Source organism: Zootermopsis nevadensis, unplaced genomic scaffold (assembly GCF_977971745.1).
Source record: "Zootermopsis nevadensis isolate Lab colony 2312 unplaced genomic scaffold, Znev_1.0 Znev_ptg000020l, whole genome shotgun sequence".
Classification (NCBI taxonomy): Eukaryota; Metazoa; Arthropoda; class Insecta; order Blattodea; family Termopsidae; genus Zootermopsis; species Zootermopsis nevadensis.
This window is the reverse complement of record NW_028259152.1, coordinates 12,795,391-12,823,169: the sequence shown is the minus strand read 5'-3', so window position 1 is coordinate 12,823,169 and position 27,779 is coordinate 12,795,391. Positions and strand designations below refer to the sequence as shown.

General features: G+C 35.5%; 1 protein-coding gene across 23 annotated transcripts in view; it reads left to right on the top strand.

Moving 5' to 3' along the window:
* Positions 1-27,779, top strand: part of LOC110831748 (CUGBP Elav-like family member 1) — a 1,322,428-nt gene that overhangs the window by 1,265,865 nt on the left and 28,784 nt on the right. For 16 of the 23 annotated variants that reach the window (XM_087351842.1, XM_087351829.1, XM_087351836.1 and 13 more), the window contains 3 exons: positions 10,920-10,949; positions 21,768-21,797; positions 26,509-26,535. The exons of 1 other annotated variant lie outside the window; for it this stretch is intronic. In XM_087351842.1, coding sequence (XP_087207968.1) covers positions 10,920-10,949; positions 21,768-21,797; positions 26,509-26,535 — 87 coding nt within the window. Of the gene's footprint in view, positions 1-10,919; positions 10,950-21,767; positions 21,804-26,508; positions 26,536-27,779 lie in introns of all 23 variants that reach the window. 6 more of the 23 variants (XM_087351828.1, XM_087351827.1, XM_087351826.1 and 3 more) reach the window with 6 other exon arrangements.

Below are 27,779 nucleotides of genomic sequence, written 5' to 3'. Positions count from 1 at the left end.
TGTTACAGACACTGTATTTATGCTATTTGTACCATTTTAATCAGTTCAGTCTTTTTAAGACTAATTTTTAATTTGTATTTGTGAAACATTTTCAGTGCAATGTAAGGAGCTTATCTAGAATGGGCGTGGGATGCATTAGCTATGGAGGTAGGAAGTATAGTTTGGATATTGAAGGAACTACGTATTACACCATGGAAAAGGGAGTAAAGACCATTGCCTGGGAACGGGTATTTTAGTGAAAAGATATCTTCAGTGGGCAGTTAAAAAAGTAGAATTTTTAATAATAGGCTGTCATACGTAATCATTCATGGTCGATGGTGTGATATTATTATTTTAAATCTGCACACACCAACTGAAGATAAGGATGATAAGGAAAAAGATGGCTTTTATGGAGAAGTAGAGCATGTATTTGATCAGTTTAGTAGATACCACTTGAAAATAATGCTGGGAGATTTCAGTGCCAAAATTGGTTGGGAGGATATTTTCAAACCAACTGTAGGGAATGAGAGTTTACATTTAGTAATGACAATGGGGTGAGATTAGTGAACTTTGCCACATCCAAAAATCTGATCGTCAGAAGCACAACAATCCCACATCTTGATATCCATAAGCACATTTGGACTTCCCTGTTAGGATGACCCATAATCAAATTGATCACATTCTAATTGATTGGAGGAGGCAATTACACGTTGTAGACATATGATCTTATAGGGGAGCGGACTGTGATTCTGACCATTATTTAGTGATGGCAGAATTGAGGGCAAGACTCTCGGTCAGGAAACTGGCAGGGCAGATATACAGAATTGAGAAGTTTAACGTTATAAATCTGAGCGATGTAGGAACTAAGCAAGAGTATCAGTTACAAATTTTGAATAATTTTGCAATCCTAGAAAGCATTGAAGAGAATACAGAAAATAAGGAAGCAGACATCAGTAAGGTCTGGAAAAATATACGGGATAACATGAAAATTTTAGCTGAGGAAAGTGTAGGTGTCATAAAATTGTGCAAAATAAAGCACAGTTTCATGAAGAATGCTCTGTCTTGGTAAGACAGAGGAAGCAGGTTAGATTCCAATAGCTGCAGGCCCCTGCTCGAATAAACAGGAAAAGCTGTGTCAATGTAAGACATGAATCCAGTAGAACTTTGATCGATAAGGAGACATAGTATCTCAAAGATCAGATAGGGGAGCTGGAAGGGGTACAAACGTAGGACACATTAGATCAAGGATGAGAATGAGAATCTGCTTGCGGACTCACATGACATTGTAGACAGATGGAAAGATTACTTTAGTAAGTTACTAAGTGTTCACGTTGCTTATCAATTTAATGAGCCTGAAGTACATACAGCAGAGCCCTTCATCCTGGAACTGAGCCTTAATAAAGTTGGAATTGGCATTGGGAAATTAAAACGTTATAAATCTCCAGGCACTGACTCAATTCCAGTGGAACTAATCCATGAAGGCGGTAGGGCATTACAATCAGAGATACACAAGCTTCTGGTGTCGATTTGGAACCACGAAGTACTACTACAACAGTGGAAAGAATTAATTGTCTCTATCCACAAAACAGGGGACAACACTGAGTGCATTAACTTACGAGGTATCTCTCTTTTATCAACGTCATACGAAATGTTATCGAATATACTTCTGGCATGGTTAATGCCATTTATGAATGAAACTATTGGGGCCAATCAATGTAGATTTTGCCATAATAGGTCAACTATTGATCAAATCTTTTGCATTTGACAAATAGTAGAGAAAAAGTGAGAGTATAATGGGTCAGTACACAATCATATGTGGACTTTCAAAAGGCATATGACTCAATTAGAAGAAAGGTACTGTATGACATTTTGATTGAGTTTGGAATACCAAAGAAACTTATTAGGTTAATTAAGATGTGTATGGATAGGGTATTTAGTAGAGTTAATATAGGCAACCTTCTTTCGGATCCTTTCCCAGTGCACAATGGCCTTAAACAGGGGGATGCTTTATCCCCAATGCATTTTATATTTGCTCTAGAATATGTTACCAGGAAGGTTGGAGGTAATCAGGAAGGGCTCGAATTGAATGGTCTACACCAGATGATACATGCCTATGCTGATGATGTCAATTTGCTGGGAGATGATACGAGTACCATAACCAAGAATGCAGAAACTCTCCTACAGGCTAGCAAGGAAATAGGCGTAGAAGTAAATGTAGACAAAACCAAATACATGGGTGTAATAAAGGATCAACATCATCAACAGTGGCAGAACATAATTATAAATAACACATTATTTGAAAATGTTTCAAAATTTAAGTATCTGGGAACCACAATAACACATATAAATGAGGTCCATGATGAAATTATGAGTGTAATACATTTGGGGAGTGCTTGTTTTTATTCCATTAAGAAACTGTTATCTCTTTTACTATCCAAAACACTGAAGATCAGGATATATAAAAAATAGTTTTGTCTGTTGTCTTTTATGATTGTGAAACATGGCCTCTTACTTTAAAGGATTAACGTAGATTACAAGTGTTTGAAAACAAGGTGCTCAGGAGGATATTTAGACCCAGGAGGGATGAAATAAGTGGGGAATTTAGAATACTGCATAACAAGGAGCTGCAATGGGCTGGACATGTAGCACGAATTGTGGGGGGGGGGGCATACAGAATTTTGGTAGGGAATACTTATGGAAAATGACCATAGGATAGACCAAGAAGGAGATGGGAGGATAACATCAAGACAGATCTTATGGAGGTAGGCTGTGAGGTTGGAAAATGGGTGCAGATGGCTCAGGATTATGGCCCGTGGCAGGCTTTGGTATTGTCAGTGTTGTACCTGTGGGTTCTGCTACCAGGGAATGAGTTAATTAGAAACATGTTCAGTTTTGTGTTTATATCTTGCCACCAGAATGGAAAGCAGAATTGTATTATAGAAAAATAAACCCTTCAAAATTGTGGCAAAGTTGAAATATTTGGAGCTGACAGTAACAAATCAAATCATATCATGTTTAAGAAGTTTGGGGAATTTCTTGAATTGTGTAGGATTTGAGGTTTTCATGGTGGTGAGTCTGAAGATGGCTGTCTTCTGAGTTGTTGCACAGTGTAGTCTGGTAGAAGTTTACTGATGTTTCAGAGGTCATTGCTGCCTCAATTATAGCTCTAATGATGGAGGCAGCAAGGGCCTTCTACCAGACTACACTGTGCAACAACTCAGAAGACAGCCATCTTCTTGAATTGCGAATGTTTGGGAATGAAACCTCTACATTTTACACTCATGTTGGTGCAGTATATTTCACCAGGGGAAGTTGCATGTAGCAGTACAGAAACACTGATATATATATATATATATCTGATGTGTTTGGGTCTGTTAGGGTGCAGTTCTAGACTCTTGTGAACAGGATAATTAACTTTTTTCATAAACGGTGAACCGGACATTCCTTGACTAGCTGAACTACTATTAGCTTCCCAAGAATTATGGTGTTTCACAGAGTTAGAAGTTTTCTCAATTTATCGTAAGTTTTGTTTTAAACATGGTGGTATTCAGCTGCAACACATCACTCACATTACATAATAATCTGTGCCCCATGTTGACAAATTTATTGAAAACACTCTAGTTTGCCTTGATAACATGAAGGAAAATGAGTCCCATTCTTATTCTAATAACTTCGTTTCATGAAAACTTGAATGTTTAGCAATTAATAATGTGTAAGGACAGCATTAAAACTGTGATGGTTTGATCGTTAATTTTGTTTATGCGCTACGTACAGTGAAACATTTTACAAGTCCAGTTCTTAATACAGGTTGAAAAGTTTATGTACATTTTTGTATCAGAATTTTAAACTGATATTTTTGTACACTCTGTATAATAGAAATTAAGCACTTCGAATTTTCTATCTCCCATACTGGAAGTGATGCAGGTATACAGCTGCTCTCATATTTCCAGTTATTCTTAATATACTTTAATTTGAAGATATCTGTCTTCTGTGTTGTTGCGCTTTGTAGTCTAGTCGATGTTAACCAATGTTTCAGAGGTCATACTGCCTCCGTCATCAGGGCGACCCAGAAGACAGAAATCTTCATACTCACCGCTGTGAAAACCTCAAATCTTACATCCTTTAATTTGCGTGGTCTATAAACATGAATTAATACTAATGAATTTTCTTAGTTCTCGAAAAACAAAACATAATTAAATGCTACATTTCAGTTGGTTGCCCATGTTCCAACATAGACTTATAGACAAGTTGGGATGATAGGGGACTGGTGTTGTTGGAAATATCACGTTTGTAAGTTCAAATCCTGATGTCTAAATACTGTACTTTATTTATTTTTCCATGACTTACCATTCATTGTCATTTTGTTTTAAAGGTTTTATATTTGAATCTGACTATAGGCAGATGAATTTCTTTGAAAAAACACATACTGCAGAATTGCTTTTGTTTTACAAGGATACCAAAGACTTGTAAAAAAGTATGAATTGCTATGTTCACCCTTAAAGGGGTGTTTTTAAGACATTGTATCTTTAATAAAATGTCCAGAATCTTTGAGATTCAACCATTGATCACATTTGTCTCAGCATGGATTCAGCATTACATGCCAGCCACATAAATCTCAAGAAGCTATTCGGACAATAATTGTAATTCTTATTTCTCTGCAATTCTTAATCCTATTATTATTATTGTTTCATTAACAGTAGGAATTACAATCAGAATATCAATAACAATAGGAAGAAGAATAACAGCAGGAATAATATGTGTAATATTAAAAATTGGAATAAGAAAAAGATAACAACAGGATTTACAGTAACAAATGTGACAGTACAAATAACAACATTAAAAAACAGTGACCTTGGGGCTTGCTTGGAAAACGGGGCAGACGGACACATGGACAGACCCTTAAGACATTCTTCACTCACATTACTGCATGATTCAACCAAAGGGAGCATGAAAAACTTTTTTAGCAGTGATGAAAATACTTTTGAGCAATGATGAATCACCCATCTATCTTGAATTGTTTAATTAGCTTCTTGAGGCTTATGTGGAACTGACATGTTATACTGAGTCCATGCTGACATGAAAGAGTTCTGTGGTGGAATCGCAGAGATTCCAGACATCATCTTATTACAGATGCCAGGTTTTGAAAATACATAGTAATTCATAATTTTTACAAGTATACTTTGCAAAACAAAAACAGTTATAAAGTTTGTGTTTTTGCAAATAAAATTGTATGTGTATGGTTGTATCCAGACACAAAACATTGAAATCAGAATGACAATGAACAATAATTTGTGGACAAATTAAAGATATAACTGCCTCTCTTGCACTTTTAGCCTCACCAAAGGACTATAAATAATACAATGCTAATGTAAAATATACTGGTGTTTATTATTTTACTTGCCAACAGATAGCTACTGGACTGCATAAGCTTTACAGGCAAACAACAGTTAGACATTTTTCGAACATCACAATCCCCATATTTTGATAAACATTTCCATTTCCTCTTGGTATGAATTTTTGAAGTTTTGAAAGATACGTAGTTAAATAATATAAGCGCATAATTTTTTTGAGTAGACCTATTTTTGTGAATATAACTCACATTTTTAAAATATATTAACACTTTAAACTTGCAGATGTGATCTTCACATCAATACCAGTTACCTGTCATACCAACTGATCTGTGAGGGTGCATGGGCGACCAATCAAAGGAAAGCTTTCACCTCTATTTTGCTTTTGTAGGACTTAGAAAAGTCATTCACATTAATTCATGTTTCTCTTAGTATAACAGACACCTGGAATAATTGTAATGAATGGAAGGTATAGATGTATACATACAAAGAAATACAGGTAAACCTCGATTTGCGCCGCTTCAATTTGCACTGATTCAGAATAATGCTGCTTTTGAAACCAGCAAGTCAAAAAGTGAAATAAATATATTTTACTATTATTTATAACGTTTTACAATGTTTCTCGTACTGATTCTTATACTAAATCGTAATTCTTACATCGCTGATTTTGAATAAAAATTATAAATACAGTCACCTCTGCACTCATTGCTAAGTAGTTGCGAGATAATCTCCTAAAAATCCGCCAACATTGCGCAACAGTCACGTGAGCATTGGTCACTCTTCACGGTGAGTCATTTGCATTCAGCCTGATAAGGGAGTAAAGAAAAATGCACTCAGTTCGCTTCTTGTTGACACATTGAATGTGAGCGAAACGTGTTTGTGTTGTTCGACCACTATTCTGCAGTAGCAACTGTTTTATATTTATAAATTGTAGAAGAGCCACCAACATTGAAAAATCAAAGGTAATGAGGATAGCACCAAGAGCAGAACCATTGAACGTTGTAGTTGGAAACCAACAGCTGGAGAATGTGGAGCACTTCATGTACTTGGGAAGCATAATCACGACGGATGCTCTATGCACCAAGGAAGTAAAAGCAAGGATAGCCATGGCCAAGGCAGCTTTCATCAAGAAGAGGATACTTCTCACTAGCAAGTTGGGCTTGGAGATGAAGAAGAAACTAGTGAAGTGTTACGTATGGAGTGTCGCGCTGTATGGAGCAGAGACTTGGACACCCAGGAAGAAGGAACAGAAATACCTGGAGAGTTTTGAAATGTGGTGTTGGAGAAGAATAGAGACGATCAGGTGGACGGATCGAGTGACCAATGAAGAAGTATTGAGGAGAGTCAACGAGCAAAGAAACATTCTGCAGGCGATTACACGAAGGAAAGCTAACTGGCTGGGACATATTATGAGAAGGAATGGGTTACTGAGTGATATCATCGAAGGCCAGGTTGAAGGAAAGCGAGGACTGGGAAGAAGACTGATACAGCTAACCAACGATCTGAAACAAGGAAAGAAGATGACGTTGCAGGAATTAAAACGAGAAGCTAGGAATAGGGAAAACTGGAGAGCTTTTTTTGGGCAGAGCAATGGACCTGTTGTCAGACAGAACACTGAATAATAATAAAAGAAGAGCCACCATGTCTGGTAAGAGAAGTGAATGTGTTGCTAAAAAGTTGCGTAGGTATATTGCGTTAGACGATAAGATGGACGTAATTCGTAGAATAGAAGGTGGTGATACCCGTCATAATGTGTGCAGAAGGTTGAAGTTGCCTCCTTCCACTGTGTCTACCATAATGAAAAATTCATATAAAATAAAACAGTCAATGCAACAGGCTACGAGAGTAAGTGAAACACAAGTGAGTTATAGCAGAAGTAAACTTGTAGAAAGAATGGAGAAATTACTGTTCCTATGGGTGGATGACATGAATCGAAAAAACATTCCCTTGGCTGAAATTGCTATCACAGATAAGGCATAGTCAATTTTTGAGGCACTTAAGTCGTCAATGTTTGGGTGCCGGGAACGCATGTCATTGACTTCCCATTGATTTACATTATAAAAAGAGTTTCAATTTACGCCGGTTCATCCAGGAACGCATCCCCGGCGTAAATCGAGGTTTACTTGTATAAGGAAATTACGAATGACTGGAATTAAGAAGCCATTTGTACACTTTCATTATTTCTGGTCTGGGACTTCAAAAATTTCAGGTGCTTGGTTTTAGTTGCACAGAATGTACAATTTACATGTGTGTGTGCATTCTGTGCAGTAATGCATAACAGGACTGTTTCTGTGTGTCCATTTACATGTTCTATCTCCAGTTCTGCTGTTTGAGATTAAAGCACTCTGAGGAATATTTATACCGAACAATATTTAAGGAAGACATTATGTAACAAGGAACTCCTTGTGTTGTATTTGTCACAAAATGTTTTTCAGGTGTTTAAAACAAGGATGTTAAGGTGTGGCTGGCTTATGATACGGATGGGAGAAATAAATAAAGCACATATAATCTTAGTTGGAAAAAAGTCTTAGATGGAAACTAATAGAGTAAGTCTTACAGAAGTTAGTTATAATGTCAGTTGGATCAAACTGAGCCAGGTTAACGGCTGGTAATTATGAGTTTTAAACCAACAAGGAACAGCTCAGTACCTCTTGCCTAGCTAAAAAAAATCCAGATGTACCAAGGACTTGGTGGGTTGGGGGTGGAGATAATGTGAAACATTTTATTTTTATTTTTGATATATGAAGTCAGTGTCATCCAACATGCCATGACCCCACATTAGTTTTTGACTAATATTGTTTCCATTCTTGGGAGGGCTAGATTGCAGATATTTTAGGTACTTGGCTGTTGTCATCTTCAACTGAAGTTACTGACCAGTTGTGTGCTGCCAATATTCATAGTTCAATATATCAGGTGTAACCAAGTTCAGATGGTGCGACCTTGGCAAGGCTATCTGATCTGATTGTCTCACTAGATCCCTTCAGAACAATTGAGATAATTGATCCTGCTAAGAAATTGACATTCCAGTCAACTTCTCTGTTGGTCACAGATTAATCACAGGGGACATGGTGGCCTCAGGTTAACTCACTGGACTGTTGTTTAGAATGTTCTGGGTTCAGTCTTAAGTCAAACCTGTGTTCAGGTTTTTTTTCCCCCTCACAGGTTTAAGTGTTCACTTCTGCTAAAGATAAACTTTCAGCATGTGAAAAATTTGAGGCCCCCATCACTGTTCAGAGTCCACTTTAAGTGGTAGGTCCCCTCTGCTGACCACCATTCTTTTACCACCCTGTCATTGCTACCACCTCTTAAGTTGCTCTGGACTTTTACCGTGGTAGGTAGAAGTCAGGAAGTTCATATTATACCATACCTGGTGGAATTAGATATAATCATGAAAAGGAAGATTCATTATACAGAAGAGAGTACTGCAACCACCTTGTGACTGGAACTCACAACCAGGCTACTGTTTAGTGATTGTGCCTTGAAGATGGGGACAGCTGGGTTCTCAAAATATCAGCAGATTAGTCCCCCTGAAACATGGTGCCATCATCCAGGAATGAAAATAAGTTTAATATATCAGTCATTTCAGAATGTTTGTTTCATCTGTCATTGAAGGTACATTCTGTTTGGTCACTTATTTGTCTTGTGTGCCTTTAAATGCCTTTTGCTATGGAGACAGTGCAGAGTGGTGATTGGCATATCATTAAAACAGTTTCTTGAATATTGTGTAAGGATTGACACTTGTCCCAAACACAAAAATGAATGCATATGACAATGGAATGAATTTTACGTTCCATTGTATCATTTTATTGGTAGTTGGTGTGAAATTTGATCTTGTGCTTTGTAAGAACGTAAAGTATTGAAGTAAATATTTGGATACTAGAAGTGAAGCAAGCAGTTTAGGATTTTTTTATAATGAGTAACTTCAAACATTATACCACCAGTACAAAAGAACACAAATTTATTGGAAATGAATGGGACACTTTGGCTTATGGGCTTTGCTGATGATGTTAATTTATTGGGTGAATACACAAATATCATAGAGAAAAACACATAAGTTCTATTATGTGCTGGTAGGAAGCAGGTGTAGTAAGAAGTGTAAAGAAAATTGTATGTTCATGTCTCATCATCAGAATGCAGGACAAAATTGTTATATGACAGTAGCTCTAAGAATGTGGCAAAGTTTGAGTGTTTGGAATGACTGTAATAAATCAGGATGGAAGAAATTGAGAGGAGATTAAATTCAGGGAATGCTTGCTCCATTGCAGTTCAGGATCTTTTATCTTCGTGTTATCTAAAACATAAAGATTAAAATATGCACAAATCATAATTTTACTGGGTGCTGTATATTCAAGAGTAGCTTTACTGTAGCACTTAATTTGAATTGAATTTAATTTCTTTAAGTCCTTTGACTCAGTTTTATAAAACTTGGTATACTGTACTGCCTTTATTGTATCAGTATTATTACGTATGAATTTAATTCACTTACATTCTTTTAAGACTCATATTATTTTGGGAACTGAATTTGTTTTTTGACATATCTTATTAAATATTTATCTGCTAGAACAAAGCCTTGTGTAGAAATTAAAGGGATCCACAAAACAAATGTGTAGAATTTGCATGAAACTCAAGTTATTTTAACAAAATCACAAATGTAATAGCATTACATGTGCAGAGTTAAAATCATCACAACCTCATACTTTGGCCCTTATATCTAGTTGATTTCTACTTGATTTATAATGCAGTCTGTAAACCTAGACATCAGATAAACATTGTGTTTAAATGGAACTCCTGGGGTCCCGGGTTCGATTCCCGGCGATGCCCGGATTTATAACTTGTGTTGGGCAAGGCCGTGGTCCAGGTATCACAGAGTTTTCCTCCGGGGCTTCCCCAGTTTCTCCGTGGCATCCCAACAATTACTCCATCTTCATCAACATTTGATACTAAGCACACAGAAGAAGGCAATGGCAAACCACTTCTGGATCATTTGCCTAGGAAACATATGAACAGGTCCCTATCAGAGGGATCTTGTTCATAATGTCACCAGGGGTCGGCTCCGACCTGATGGTACAAAAAAAAATTAAATGGAACTCACCTTTTTAATGTCATGCCCAGTGGTGCATTTGCACATTCTTATTTTAAAATTCTTGTCATCCTTATGTTCCAGCTGTTTGTCTGTTGTGTTCTTTTTAGAAGCTAAGAATTAGTCATACAAATAAATGGCTTAAACATATAGGTATGTGCCATATAATTTAGTATTTGGTAGGTGCTCAACCTTGCCTTTTTTTTTCTTTTCTTACTTCGTATTATGTTATATAATAATATTTTTTTTCAGTTTAAAATAAATTGTAGTTTTATGGACATATTTCTACACATCTTATTAGGATGAATTATGTTATGCAGAATGAATACTTAGGATTTAGAAAGTGTTTCAACATTATGTTCATATCAGGGAGGCACCATATATGCTCGTTTTGTAGTACTTATTGACACACTATTAATGCTACTGGGGGAAAAAAAAATAATACTTAGGGAGAAATGTCATGTATTTAAAATTCTAAATTTTTAACTGATTGATTGTTTTCCCTGTTGTAGGATCCAGTGCATCTGGGTTAAGTAGTCCAGGTTGGTCTAGTTTTCCATTTTCAAAATAATTTTGTGCACTAAATTTCACTATTTTTAATTATATTTTACGTTTTGTTTCATATAACTCTTGTTTGGGATTTCTTTTTGGAATTTGCTTGCTAACATTTTACTCTTCTAATTCAGCACTAATTCGTCTTACACAGTATTTGCTTCTGTTCTGTGGCCTTTTTTTTGTCTGTGTGTCTTTTTGATTTGCTTCTTTTTTTAATGCTATGTATCAGGTGAATGTTTTAACAGATTTTTAATTACAGTGCAATTGTTAATATTGCTTTCCAGAAGTAATCTAAATGAGTAGAGGTATGGCACATGCATTTTCAGTCTTATAGTCTTGTGTTTTTACTGAATGTCATGGCATTTATAGTATCAGATGATTTGATATTATGATAGTGTATATTTGTAATCTTGCTGCTTTTTTTTGCTGTACATATCTGCACTTTTAATTGAAAATTCCAGTTAAAAAAGGTTCATTGCATCTTATTAATACTTCATTATGCAGCCAACCGTACTGTTGCCTTTGTGGGTATGATGCATACCCCAGTCAATTAAAGTTCAGTTTGATACTGTGCTGCACTCTGACATATATATTTGTGTGAATGCCTCCTGCACGCGCGCACACACACACACACACACACACACACACACACACACACATATAGAGTTTATTTTCCAGCTGGCGCACAAAAATCTTAGGCAGCCATTTTTATTGACAGGCTCTGTTTCAGGTTTTCTAATTATCTTTAGTTAATATTAATGCAGACAACTCTTGGTTTATGAACATTTGCTGTAAAAAACATCACAATTCATTCAAAATTTCTTAAAATTGCCAATAGATAGAGTTCCTTATACAACGTATAGTGAACATAATTGTAGGATTTAAATAATTAAACTTTTAAAAATGTATTTATTACCAGAAAATTATTATATGATAATTATACTGAACTGTTCTTGGTTAATAAAACTAATCTAGCCAGTAAAAGAATGTTGGTTTACATGCAACACCGCGTGGCGTACGTTACATATCGTATACGATAAACCATAATTCATACGTACATACATTATAATAAAACGTATTGTATAGACCAGTCGATGTCTAGTACATGGTTTTAATGCTTTAAAATGGTTGCTAACATATACGATATGTATCGTAAAAGCTCAGGAATGCAAGATACACATAACGAACAAAAACGTATAATGAACGTCATCTTGGAATGGAACTCGTTTGTAAACCTAGAGTTGCCTATGTATTGTTAGTAAATTTCCACATATTTCTCATATGTTAATTGTAGAGTGGCCAAGTGAACAAAAGTAGAAATGATTTAATATTTTTTGTGGAAATAAAATAAATATATTATGGCATTTTAAAATAACATTGTCATTTATGTTTTAATGTATTGTTATTGATTGTTTAATCGGTAGCTGTAACTTTAAAATATAGGATTTCATATAATAATTCATACCACTCTGCACACTGTGATTCTACAAATTTTTGAATGCCACAGAGTAATATTTACATAAAACAGCCACATTGTGTTTTTGACTGTATCACAGGAGAATGAAAGGAGGAAATAAACAGAACCTAAAAAGTGTTTTAAAAATTAAGTACAAAACTACTTGTGCCAAAGTGACATATATTATTTTACTTATTGTATAAATTATTTTACACCAATCATTATACATTCCTTCAGCTTATAACTAAGGGTATGTGATCAACTTTTAAGTATTTTAAAACCATATTTATAGCATGAACAGTGCATTTGCCATATCAGTATCTGAATCATTTTTAACAATGATGAAATCTGATATGAGAAATTCTACCAAAATATGTTATGATTTCTAATACACTCTCCTTGATCTTGTGTCAATTTTTACATGTGATAGGGTAATTTGTGGAAATGGTTAGTCCTACTAGTGTTGGTAGCGTGGCTTGGAATGGAGCAAGGCAAGTTCACAAGGATGTTGTCATCAGCTTAAACATACTCAGCTGATATGGTATTTCTTCTAGGAAGCTACAACTTGTTCCCTAAGACTATACACCATTTATTTCTAAGACTAGGTACTACATAAATTTTACATTATTGTTGAACATTTAATTCCTAACTCAGGCTAGTTCACTTTACATTCTACAACAATTTGGTTATGTAAATTTTGAAAGATTTACTAAAGTACCCTTACTAGACTTGGAATCATCGCCTCAGCGCTTGCCTGCAATCAGTAGCCCGATCCATGTCCCGTTGCCCATGGCTTCAGTGACCTCTTTACTTCTTCAAAGTTTCGGCAGTTCTGACTGTGATCTGTCTCCCACTTCCCTCCTAAACATTTTCCGCTCGCCTTTCCAATTTTTATGCTGAATGCTTTATGGCTACATCCGCATTTCCATTAATTGGTTTTTCCTTCCCCCTTAGAGAAAGGTGAGCTAGCCGTTGCTATTTTCCACAATGCCAGGAAATGACATTTACACATTCCTACATTTTAGCACAATTCAAATATCTGCTACACTTAATGCTATGCAACTTAAAATCTCTACATTCCTAATTTTATAATGTCTTAACTAAAATTAATTTGCTACATACATTTACCTTGTTGTACTCAAAGAAGATGTATCAGAGATTACTTCTATGGCTCTCCAGTCCGTATTCGGTCCATGGCCTCCTCAATTCTCCTCTTCTATTCGGTCCTCTGTTAGGTCCGTCTGTCTGAGGCTTTGATTGAAGTTTCGAAACATCTTCCTTTTTACGGTGCAAGGTTGTTAGCCTTGCGACCAACCCCCAACCTGGAGGACCAGGGTACCTGTCTTAGTCTGACCTCTCCCCCTCGACCAATCTGGCTAAGGAGGTCCTACCAGTAGCTATGCTACCACCAGCATAGCTCTTGGGGTCACTGAGGTACTCTAGCCCCACCACCTCGACAAGGTGCAGGTACCATTAAGTGGGGATGTATTAGAGAAAGTTTATTGATAATAAGGCACTAAAAACAGAATCTGGTTCTGAAGGAAAAATTCTACCATTGGGGGGGGGGGGGGGGGGCAGCTGCAGATTAAGGTCAGAAGTATGACTGATTCATTAAATTGCTAAATAGTGACATCTATTCAAACATCAGTTTCTGCAGATTAAATTAAAAATAATAGACATGAAGGTAACTGGTCAGTATTGTATATATTTATCGGATAAAACAATTTTGTCATAGCCTTTTAAGTGATGGGCTTTTCCTTTTTTAAAACTTCAAGAAATTTCATTTTATTCCTTGTGATTCTTAGAGATGCTGTGTGCATGTATTTTTTCAATCTTGTTCGCAAGTAACTATGCAGAGTGTAATAGAACAATGCAAAGGTCACTGATCATATTCCATATCAAGTGGAATGAGGATGAATTTGTTTGTATAGGATGTAACTTTAAGGTCTGGCACAAATGTAAGGATGAGTTATGCCAAATCTATGAATAGAGTTTACATGAACATATGCCTGAAATTGCCTCCTTTCTAATTTATGACCCTCTTTCCCTTTCCAAGATTTATTTTCCTTTGTGTTTTGAGTAATCACTTCATAGTAAGTGCTCAGAGAGTACCTATTTGGGTTGCTCATGAAGAAAACATTACTAGTAGAGGTGCCTGGCCACCTTACTGGTCATTGCATGTCCATAGATGAGATGTATGTGTCATTTCTTGGAATATAAATTGGTTTCATTTTTAACACTTGTATAGCTATCCTATTTAAACAATATTTAGTTATCAGAATTTTTTATTACTGCTATTGAATACCATCTTTATTAGTTGCGCCATCATACCACTAAATTGTTAATCCCTGTTTTCCTCTCTTTCCTACTCTACCAAAAGCATCTTTTAAGAGAAGAAGGAAACAAATGGATGTATAACATTACGTCAGTAATTTTGGAAGTAAAAGAGGCCTATAACTCGGGAAGAAGACTTTCTGGGACCCATATTCTTGCAAATTTTTCTCGTTGTTTTAGTGTCTGGAACCACCATTACGTTTATGCCAGACCTTGAAGTTACATTGTGTAAGCATACAGGTCATTTTGAATTACAAGGCCAGACACGAGTTTTTCTGAAATGTTGATATTGTTTGTGGATTGGTATCTGTTGATACTGACATTTGCCTGAAACTATTGATATTCTCAAGAGGCATGGAGTGGACTATTTTATTTATTTTTTTCAGGAGCAGTTGTTTCTGTTTGTTAGACTATCTGTATTCTTTTCCTTTCAACTTTGTTTTTATTGTCTCTATCATGACACTATTTCAACCTCGGAGATGCACTGGATTTTGTAATGTTTGTTTACATTTAAAATTCAAAAGTGCCATTGTGTCTATAACTAGCACAAAATCTTATACACACCATTCTTTTCAAGGAATATAACATGGTTAGGAACTTTGTTATTTGATGGGGAGCTTTTAGAATAATTGATTGGTGATGTACTATTGAAGTAATACACTAGAAGCCATTTTATGAATGTATAGAATCAATGGCAGAGCGTGACTTTTCAGAAGTGTTGGCCAAATCCCAAGGCAGGGGTGGGAGATTGTGAGCATTTTTGCAGTTAGTATCTACATTATACTTCATCTTTCAAGATGCACAATCACAAGTCACAGCACAGCATGCAACAAAGGTTACATGATTAATATCGTGAGTAGTGTGATGCGAATGTACAGCAAAGGAAATGCATGAGGAAGTGAAGTATGTTAACATCAGATATTTGTCTAACATCTTAGCTCACAAGGTCATGCAGTCCCTTGTTCATATGTGTGTGGTATCAGTTAACAAGTAAAATGTTTGCCAAATGATTGGTACGCATGAGGTGTGTCATCAGTGAAGCAGTTAAGATTCGAGCTGTATCCCAACATCATGAACATGAAAGATGACTTCTCACTTAGGAAGTTATATAAGCTTGTCATTTATGCATTGAAGGTAACATTCAGATGACAAGGACCACTAGGGTCCTGATAGGGTTTTCTGTAATTTTTTCATGGAGCACTGCTCCTTCAGGCCCTTAAAAGCAGCATTTTATTCTTCATTCAGTCCAACATCTGCCCATTGTTTCCACGTCCATTTTCGTACTTGCACTCAGAAGATGGAGGCAGCATGTTGTCTAAAATGGCTGAAACATTTTCCATTATTTACACATTTTGAGAACATTGGAACATACAGTCATGTATGTATTTCCCTGAAAACACAAGTTTTTGATAATAAAACAGTGTTTCCAATAATATTTTATTTACCATGTGGACGGTTATGTATTTTCTAAGATTTAGTCACAGGTTCTTGAAAATTAGTAAAGATAACACAAGATAGGTGTAGGGACCAAAATACAGATGCTCCCCGCATTACGCTAGACACGTCTTTTGCAGATTGTTCCGTAAATTGTGCGTCGTTACCGTGCGGATTCTCACCGCGTTGGCATGTGTTGTTTGCCTTATATTGCATTCCAATCTTGCCGTGAAAGCAAACAAGTGATGGCAAAGTGCAGGACTATCTTGTAAGCCCAAGGTTTATTTAGAGCAGAAAATAAAAGTGTTAAAGTGCTATGAAGACAGGCGAAGCCTCTCGCTCTTTTAACATGAACTTGATTTGGTGTTTTGAATGATAGTGCACGCGTGAAGGAGCATATGAAATGCTCCACACCTATAAAAGCTGCTGTGATAACAAAGCAGCGTTCAGGTGCTATCTGTGAAATGAAAAAGTTATTAACAATATGAATGGGGAATCAAATTCAAAAACGTGTTTTGCTTAGCCTAATGATTTCAAGCAAAGGCGAGAAGTCTGTTCGGAACAGTGAAGGGAAAGTACATTGATCCTAATGCAAAATTTGTGGCTAGTCATTGATGGTTCAATAGGTTAAGGCTCGTGCCAATTTTTATAACATATAAGTGAGTGGTGAGGCTGCTAGTGCTGATAGGAAAGCAGGAGTGTATCTTGAAGTGTTAAGAACAATTATAGAAGAAGGTGGTTATACGATACAGAAGAATTTAACGTCAATGAAACTGGTTTGTTCTGGAAGAAAATGCCAGACAGAACATACATTTCGAAAGAGGAAAAGGCAGTACCAGATGCATTTAAAGGCCTTAGCAAGTTACTCTTCCAATTCATTTCCATTCAGATCCAAAGGCTTGGATTACAGTAGCACTTTTCAAAGACTGATTCGTGAATTGTTCTATTCCTGAAGTGTAAATATTTTTCAAAGGAAATGACATCCCGTTCAAGATTTTGCAAATCGTCTATAATGAACCTGACCATTCCTCACATTCAGATGACTTCAACTCTGACATAAAGTCATGTTTCTGCCATGAAACACGACTTTGATCCTCTAAATTATGGATCAGTGGGTGATCACAAATTTTAAAGCTTATTGATGGAGTTACGGTTAAAATTTTGAACATTTCCATAGTCAGTTGTTTCAGGGCCTTGACCTGTCTTTGTCATCAGGTAAAATAAGAGGGACAAGGGCTTTGTACTTTGTGAGGTCCCTTAGAAGGAGTTAGTAGTTTCCATCACTGGGTCCAGAGAAACAACAGATGGATAATGTCCAAGATTTTAACCAAAACTATTGCAACACACCGTTGCTAATGACTTTTTAATTGCTTTAAAGCTTATTATCTTTGAAGAGCATTTGCCAAAGGCAATAGACAGAGACAAGGCAACACTTTACAAAAATTTTGGAAATAATACAATCTTTACCAAACCATCCTAAACATCGGTAAGGCCTTTGAAGTATTTATTGAATCCCATCGAGGTGAATTATCAAATGAGGATCTGAAGGAATTAGAAGCAGCGAAAGTAGCAGAGCAGATTGAAACCTAGGCCATGACACTTCAACACCAAGGAGATGACAATTGTATTCTGTGAGATTACATCAGCAGTGGCACGATTTGAGAAGCTGGATCCCAATTACTCACAGTTCTTGAAAATAAACAGGAGGATTAACAGTATGTTGACATGTCATACCGAGATACATGAAGAGAAAAAATGTTCACTGCCAGTCGTCTCTTGAATGTCTGAGAGGCCTGCTCCTTCCACATCTACAAATTAAGCCCAAAATACTGTCTTCAATGCGCCAGAATAATACTAGGATTGAAATGTAAGTGAAATTGTGTTATTGTAAGTGTTAGTTTTCTATACTTCCAATGAATTTTTGGGTTACACATGACCTCCCGGAATGGAAAGAATGCGAAAGTCGGGGAGCATCTGCACATCATCTTCAAATGGAAATACAAAGTTGGAAAGTACTTACAGATCACTGTCAGTTACAGGCTCTCTTTCTTTGTTTCTGTTATGGTTATGTGAATGTTATGATACCATAGAAAGACATTACTCTTTTTAATCCATTTGGTTATAATTGTGTTCATGTCCAGGAACATGAAGTTGGTAAAGACATCAAACTCCAAAGTTTTAATAGCTAGTAGTACCAAGCTAAGCTGAAATTTGCTTTTTTACAGACATGCCTCAGTTAAATTTGCTTTTGAAATGTTTTTGTACCAAAAATTGTATTATATAGTATATTCCATTAATATTAATTTAGTAATTTAATATCTTACATTATTTTTAAATATGTGTACATATAAATCTGTATAACTATTCAAGGAGTTTGTGAGATTCTCTAGGTATATTGTGCATTACAGGTTATGTTAGAAATTCTACATAATTCTCATTTAGTCTCCCATATAGCAAAACAGAGGCACAACATGACTATGAGATCAGTAATTGTATATTTGTACATTCTGAATCTACCAGTTTAGATTCATTACTTGAAGCAGTTAAGTTTACATTGTTTTGTATGTTATTAAGAGTCTGTATCTTTGAATGATGAGTGTGCAGTACTGTTATGGAATGACATGTTTTAAAACTTCATTCTTTGTTGTGTTTTTACATATTTTGTGTACTTACACCTGTGTCTTGTCAGAACTTTTCTCGGAGCATAATAGAATTTTAACCAGGAGAGGCCTTACTGCCTCAATATAGTAAAGGCCTTTCATTCAGTTCTTCATAAGATCTAGGTGGATATTTTCTGAAGTCCCCACTCTGAAAATTTGGAAATAAGGAGAATGACTATCCTCCACCAGTGAATGTATCAGCTTGTAAGGACACTACCTATCTCTGACCAGGGAATGCAAGTCCATCATCAAGGAATGTGGAAAGTGCAAATCCCTCATAAAGGAGTATGAAAAAGTCTCAGCCATGTGTTCAGAGGTGGGTCCTCCACATCAGCCATCATCACAATCATCCTATCATTGAAATTAGTGAAGTTTGCTTCATGGTTGGTGGCATTCACAACAAACATTTTAACCACTGGACATTTGATGTCAGTGGTATACATCTAAACTGCTTACTGGGCATAGTAGTTGGGTCTGATCAAAATGTTTGTTTCGGCCATTTTGAATTTCCCATCCATTTCTGAACTTTTTTAAAATTTTATTTAAAGTAACAATTCTTTGTGGGTGAAACAGATGTACACAGCTTAGAACAGGCCATACATCATAACTTGGAGTTCTGATACAAATGATAAAGAAAATAAGCAGACACATGTCTTCTGAATTATAAATACAATTTTATTACAGTATTACAGAAACTAATTGTACTTGGAATGTTACAACACATGTTTCTTACAATATTTACATATGATTGCCTATATCCAAAAAGAATGTAAAATGTAACTGTACTGTTTCAGTAAACACATCCATTTTACTGCACTGTGTACAGAATTTACTGCTCTGTTGCGGTCAAATCAAGCTTGTCACTGGCTTTGCCTCGAACATGTTGTTTAATGTGGGCAGCTGAAGAGAAATAATCCAAAATATGCTCATTTTTCCAGTCTGACTGCCACTTCCAGCAAAATTAAAAGAGTATTACAAATTTGTTTCAGAGTTTTTTAATGATTCAGACACAGTAAAACGTGTGGTCCAAAGGTTTTTGGAATGGTATAGCCTACCTTAGACACCAGACTATTTATTAATATCACTTCTGTAACAAATAAATCTGCTTATAACATTGTTGCACAGGTTATTTTTTTTTATTTGAATAAAATTGTACTTGTGGTCATTCTGGTTATCAGAATTATTTATCATGAACAGCTGAGTAAATTATTAAATCTCTTTCCTTATCCAAGTAATTACAGAATAGACATTAACGTTGTACGTTAAGTATAGAAATATTCTGTTGTGCATGAATGCGTACAAAATAGAATGCCTTTAAACATCTTGTGAAACAGTTCTTCCTGCATGTATACCATGTTTACTAAATTTTTATCTTCTGCACTGTGTTCCTTGGTGCTGAAGTTTCCTGTCTTTCTTCTCCTTGCATATTTTGCATGTTTGCTTGTTCCTATTTTGTACGTTGAATTACGATACTAATCTGTGATTCATCTTTTAATATATTTTACCACACACATTTTGTACAAAAAGGAAATCGGAATAATATGGGGAAATTTATGTTACAGGTGTACATGTGCTTGTTACTAGATACACATTTTATTTTATCAGTTACATTGCAAAACCAGTTCTTTGTTAGTTTTTATAAATGTCAATATAATTATTTTCACCAAATAGATTAGTTTTTCTTATATACAAATAAAACAAAGAAAAATTGTTTTCCATGAACTCCACTTCCTCTGATTGGAATGAAACAATTAAAATTGCACATTGTTGCAGTTTTCCATATGTGAACTGACACTCAGCTCGTATCCCATGACATTGTTTTTGAGGATCGGTAGATTAATACAATTTGTTGCCATTATTGGAAAATTATTTTAAGATTTCATGATTATATAAAGAATAAATTGTGTGATGAGGAGCTTTCTTAGATTGCAGTTTTCATCTGGTGATGTTATTATAATTAAGAAAAATGGTTGAATTGGGATATGTTCTACTTGGAAAAAACAGTGCATGTGTCAAAATGTTTATTAAGTTAAAAGGTATTACAAGAGTAAATGTGCCTTGTGCTTGCAGACAAGCATCTACCCATTTTCCCACAGGCTGTCTTTGTAGATTTCATTGCTCCCTCAGATAAAAATAAGAGGGAATGAGATTGGGCAAACTCAGTTTCCAAATATCCCTTGAAAGTAGTGAATCAGTGCACACCCAGTTTGTCAGTTAGCTGCCACGCTGTGTTACAGTGTGACATGTGAGATTTGGAAAACATTTATGTCAACTTCAGTTTAACATTTTTTACATATTGACTTTTGTAATGAAACATGTTCTGCTAAAAAAGCTTGGGCCCCAAGCAACACCATTTTGACAACACTCGTATGTGTCCAAACATTTCACTGTTCATGGCACACACAAGGTCATTTTGTCGCATGGCACACACAATAATGTTCACCACCTGGGTTATGTGTGTGCACAGGGATTTTTTAATTACCCTTTATGTTTCATGACAACAGTAAAATTATTGAACAGTTTAATAAATGCCTACTGTTTGGGAAGTACTGACTGACTTCATTGTTTGTTGGTAATTACAGTAATAGTAATGCACTTTGCGTACAGAGATACTTTTTAAAAGTAATTTAAGTTTTCTACATTTGTACATTGTTTTTTCTTCTTTTTCATCATATTTTGTTCTTGTTTATAGTAGTTCAGATATTTTGTTTATTCACATTCTTGGGCATTGACTTGTAATTAAAATTTCTTATGCTTAGAATTTTGTTTATGTGTCAAGTATATGTACATGTGCTTTTGTTACCACTTTGTGTTTTATTGTAATGTTAACCTCTTGCTTGTACATTCAAAGAGAGATTCACTAACATTCCCCATGTCATAACAACAGTCGTCATTGTTTCTTGTTTTATTTTGTGTTGCAGCCTTATCTGGTCTAACGAACACCACTGCAGGTATGTGTATGTGTCTTTCAGTTCTTCACAACTAATAAACTATTATATTTGTTTGTTGTAAAAGACAAGATACAGAATTATTGCCTTCTCCATTTGACTTTGTTAACCTAGCCCAAAAGTTAAGGTTGCAAACTATTTGGAAAAGCTACAGATGCACATGTATTGATGTGTATATGCAGTTAAGTTGACTTGTCCAAAAATTATAACCTGTGTAATACACTGACAGCTTTTCTTTATGAAGACAGTGCAGTGCAGCGCAGCTGTGTTTATCATGTCCATGTGTTAAATAAATTTATGAAACAGGTAATTTGTAGCAATTACCTGTTTCATACATTTGTTCAAGAATTGTAGAAGAAAACTTATTTTTCTATAAAGAACACTGATTTAGCACGTAACATGACAGTGACATGGTTGATGTAGATTATTACCTTATGTTTGTATTTTTAAATTTCATCAAAGCATAGAACAATGCGTAACTTTTTTCAACCATTTTAATAACTTTTAACATGCCAGCAGTTTTTTGTATCATTCATTGGTCTCTTGTTATTTGCAACAAACAATAATTCCATGATAAAATCCGAGCAGTTAAAACGTAGTTGAAAAGGCTTGGTGAAATCTGATATTTCATTTCAGCTGTATATATACTTAGATTGTGTTTCTTTCACATTAAAACATGCTGTGTCAATTTTGCCTCCGACATCAGGGCGATGATTGCCCTGATGATGGAGGCAGTATGACCTCTGAAACTTTGTTAAACATCTACCATACTACATGGCGTAACAACTCAGAAGACAGAAATCTTCATACTCACCGCTGTGAAAATCTCAAATCTTACATACTATATTTCCCTGTATGTATATATTTTATTTCCATAAAATGGTTGTATAATCAAATATTTTGAGAAGAATGTTTTATTAATTAGAAAGGAGTGTTAAATCTAATTATCTTGTTACATTTGTAGACTTGAAACTACATCATCTTAAAGTAGTGGTATGTACTGGAAACATTGTAAAATGTACCAGTATGTGTTTTGAACATAAAGAAAATGATGATGGAGTAGCTATCTGAAACTATTTTCATCCTGATATTCAATAATTTTAGCTGTATATGATTTTATACTTCATGATTGTTTGAATTGGAAGACAAGACTAAGTGAAAAATCAGATTACACTGTATCAAGTTGGCACATCACCTTGATAATAGTGCTTTACTATTAAGATGTACTATTGAACAATAATTTACTATTAAATAACGTGAATGAATATAGTACCAATGTAGTTGCCATGTCCAGATATCAGTAAAGGAAAAATGTCATTCAAACTTTTTTTGTGTTTTTCTAGTTTTAAATATTTTCACTAGGTTTGTGTTAATTCACTGATACAAAGTAAATATATGGTTAGGTATTAAATAATTTATAAAAATGGTTTGAATGACATTCATTTTTATACTTCCCCATTTGGCAGCTAGCTGTCGATGGAAGCCAACAGATTAAGGAAAAATGGTGAATGTTTTTGAAAATTTCTGAATGTTTTAACTGAATGAGTTTGCATAGCTCAGTTTGAAGGGACTGGTTCACTGAACCATTCAGCTTAAATGCCACTTCATCAGTCTAAATAATCATGCCCAGAAACTGTGAATCCTCATCTTTAGTCATTGCATGCAATAACCTTGGCAGATACCATTTCCACTTCGCTATTTTTAGAACCCAGTCTACGCTTGGTTTGGAAATCCTGATCTCACTAGCACATGCCTTAAAGATTTCTTTGGTGATCATGTGAGCTGCTGTAACACTATAGCAGAAGTTTCCTTCCTCATTGATGTGTACAGTCTGCCAGATAACTGCTTATACATGTTCATCATAGTACTGCATGTCTCAAATTTATCTCATTCTTGTAATTGTTAGTTGTGTTGCAGGTGGTGTTTCAAATTCACATGTCCACATTCTTGATTTCTAAGTACCACTTCAAAATTAATTTGTGTTGCTTGAAATTCAGTTGACCCTCTACCATTTTGCATTGAAGTGAAGAAGCATGAGATGTATGGGGAATTGGGAATATTAAATATGGAAGTACTTTATAACTTATGCAGTTTGCCTAGTATTGTTAGATTAATAAAATTACGATGGATGATATGATGTAAACTCATGACTCAGATTGCAGAAAACTTGTAATATTATGTTATGTGGATGGCAGGCTTTAATAATTGTAATCTGCATCCTTCAGGTCCTTTTAGCACAGGGATGGTCAGTCAGTTACAAGCTTTAAATTGTAAATAAGAACTTGAAAAATAGCAAGGTTAATAGAAATTCTTGTTCATTGAGTATGCCTTGAATTTATTTGATAGTAATTTAATATACAGAGTGATTGGAAGTTCACACAACCAATATTAAAATATTTATTGGTGGCTGCAATTCAGTACAGTTTGATTGGATTAGTAAATACATAATATCACCCCATACAAGTCGCACCTTGTTGTATTCTTCTTCTGCCAGTCTGTCAATTGTTTTTCAGTAGTCACAGTGCAAGTGCAGCACGTGTTCATTAATGAACACTACCTGGCATTTTGATCTTACTTAACTTGACAAAATATCCTTGGGGATATATTTCTTGATTCTCCTATGGCAAACAAGAAACTGGCGTAGCTCAGTCAGCATAGTGACTGGCTATGGACTGGATGACTGAGGTTCGATCCCTGATGGGTTCAGAAGATTTCCACTCTAGCCTCTGCGTCCAGACTGGTTCTGGTGCCCACCCAGCCTCCTATCCAATGGGTACCAGGGTCCTTACCGGGGTAAAGCGAGGCCGGGGCGTGATGCTGACCACTCACCTCCATCTAGTACCTAGGTCAAGAATGAGTAGGAGTTATACCTCCTCTCCCCCGAAGCACCTTCATGGCTCATAGTGGGACAGCTTTACTTTACTGTACTTTGGCAAACAAATTTACAATATCTTGTCTGGTGAACCATTTCAGTGACACAGGAATTCTTCACTGGGTTTCATCAAACATGAAGTAAAAAGTGAATATATACATCACTGATTGTAGTGGACATTTCCAACACTTGATATAGCATTGTTTTTTGTTCTCTAATTTTATTGTAATTTTTTGGTTTTGATCTGTGCTTTGTAATCTTCTTTAAGTGGCACATTGTGTGGGTTTTGAATCCCAGTTAAACCACTGATGTCACTAAATGGGTATACACCCATTTTGCTGTGGAATATTACCAGGTGAAAGTTGGAGTTCAGGGTTACCAAATTCTTAGACTGACCATTATCTGATATTCAGAAGAATACAGCGTTTCAGAAACTGAATGTTACAATCCTCAGGTAAAAAGGGAAGGGGCTGTTAGAAAGAGCTGACGTCAGCCACAGTCCAGTTTCTGAAACACTGTGTTCTTTAGTAATCCCAAGTTTAACACACCATTGTCATACCATTTTAAATTGAAAGTGGGAGTTTAATTATTTGGAACATATGTTATGTACGTGTATGCAAATTTTGTGATAGTGTGATCTATATTTTTGGACATGCACGAATTAATTTTGTAGACCAAGCAGGTAATATAAGTTAGGGTGCTGATAGGTTAAATGGCTAGAATGGCAGTATTGCATGTTGTCACCTTATGCTGCACCCATTAACCAGGCAGAAGGTGCTGAGGTGAGGCTGTACTCTAAAATTAAATTGATCTGTTGGCATCCATCTGTATGAAAGAGTCCTGAATAGTACTGTGTTATTAAACATTTTTCTGTTTTAAAGTTCTTGAAATTAATTACTAGCAATTTCTTTGACTAGGCATGGCACATTAACAAGCACAAGCTATAATTAAGGTTTGTTTGACGTAGGGCTACTAATTAAAAATCCTTTGTGTATATAATGCTACAGGACCTACATATTTTTACTTCAACTCTCATAGACTTACCTATCTCCAGAGCAGTTTATTGATACACGTTTTGCATTATTGATGTATGACTTATCAAGCTTTCACACAGATGTGTATAAAGTATGGATCAACCTACATGTCATTAAATATTATTACTGTTGGCTCTATCTCTGCCATGAATTATGCCACTGCTTATGTTTGAGGCTTTTGTAGCTGTATAATTGGAACTATGGTGCTGTTCTCCTTGCTCTCATTTATATACTGTAGAGTTTGAAATACTATAGAAAACAAAATATCTCAGAAGTATCACTTTAACGGCAACTCAAACTGCTCTGTCAGTGAGGTGTTTGTCACACGGTTACAAAAGCATCAGACTTAATTTTGGTGATGTAGTCCATGGTAGAGCAGGGTATTTTAAACCCTTCTAGGTAGTTAATATTGAGAGATTATTTTATTGTGAAAGGTGACAGGAATGAAAATCATATAGACTTTAATTATTGTAACAGAATAAGTGTTCTGTCTGATTTTATAATTTGGATATCTTATGAGTTCTCTTTTCTCAGGGAATCTACCATATAATTCACACAGTGTGAGGGTTTATTTATCATAAATATTTGGGCCCTTGTAGCTCCTGTTTGTTATTTTTTCCTTTGTTGATTTTTTTAAAAAATATTTTTTGAATACAACTTTCCATGATCCAGGTGTTTGATGAAGACAACATTTTTTTCATTAACTTGTGAAAGTGTTTCTTTATCACCTAATATAACTGTGTTCTAATGATAATGTCTGTTTCTCTTTGTTTCTCTCTCCTGCTTGTTGTGTTGGCAATAATTCCAGCTCTTCTTGGGAAGGCTGGTAACACAGGTGAGGGTTAGTTATTGCTGTCTTGAAATTATTTACTGTGCAAAATTGTAAGCTCATTTTTAGTTGTAGAACACTCAAGACTTTTCTTCATGTTGTCTTTTCTTGGTGTGTGTATAACTGGGTAAGTGGAAATGCAGTTCTGAGATTTATTTTTAATTATTATTAAGTGGAGTGAGGCACAACGCCTTGATACTGTGACCTCAAGCAGGCAAGTTGCTTGATCCTGATGATAGTTGCATACTGAGCATTGGTGGACTGATGATTGCAGGGAGTACTGAAAGTACTCAGAGAAGCCTGCGTAAGTTACTTTTCGTGCAACACAAATCTCACATGGACAGACTGCCGTGGGATAGGACTGGGCCTTAGTGGTAAGAAACCACTTGAACTTGGTCATAGTTTTGGTTCCTCTGAATTTAAACAAAAATGTATTTCTGAAAGATGTATCTTGATTTCTTGCCCGTGTCATTTGTACCTTTACTTGGTGGTGAATTTCTTATGAAGGGGCACATTAGTGAGCCCACTGTTCCCTGCCTCATATTATCTTTCACATATGCTCATGTGGGAATATGGAACAACAAATTCACAAATTATATTTGGTTGAGTCCCTCATCCCACATTTTTGTTCCTATAAGATACATTTCTATGGTTATTGAAATAGGTTTTAGAATTTTGAACATACAAGTGTCACATAAATCTACATTGTGCATGAGATTGCTATGATTACAATAAGATGCACAGGCAGTCAGAATTTGGCAACTATTTATTGTAACATAAGGGTTTGAGATAGAAAATTTCCCAGTAATGCTCATGTTGACAAACATTTCTGTAAATAAGAGTCAATCTCAAAGAACTAACAAGGAAACTGCATTTTTACAATGTTCGTTAATGTCATGTTTGATGTGCAAGCTAGTAGTCTTGTTCCCTGCATTGTGAAGGATGTTTGTTGGCATGTATCAGGAAGCATTCATCAATTGAAGCTTTATACAGAGCAGCAAATTGGTGTGGAATTCTAGAAGTTGACTTTATAATGAAGTTGGAATAATTAATGAGATTCATGCACGTTGAAGGTATGTATTATGTTTAAAGTAGCTGTAATTGTTGTGGAAAATGAGGATGCTTAATTTAAGTCTAATGGCATGTAGAATAGTGTATTCAATGTTTCACTGACTATGGAATGGACAAATAGGGCTTTATTCTTGGCTGTGGGACCTGCCCAGCTTCTTAATCAATGGCGCAGAGAATTC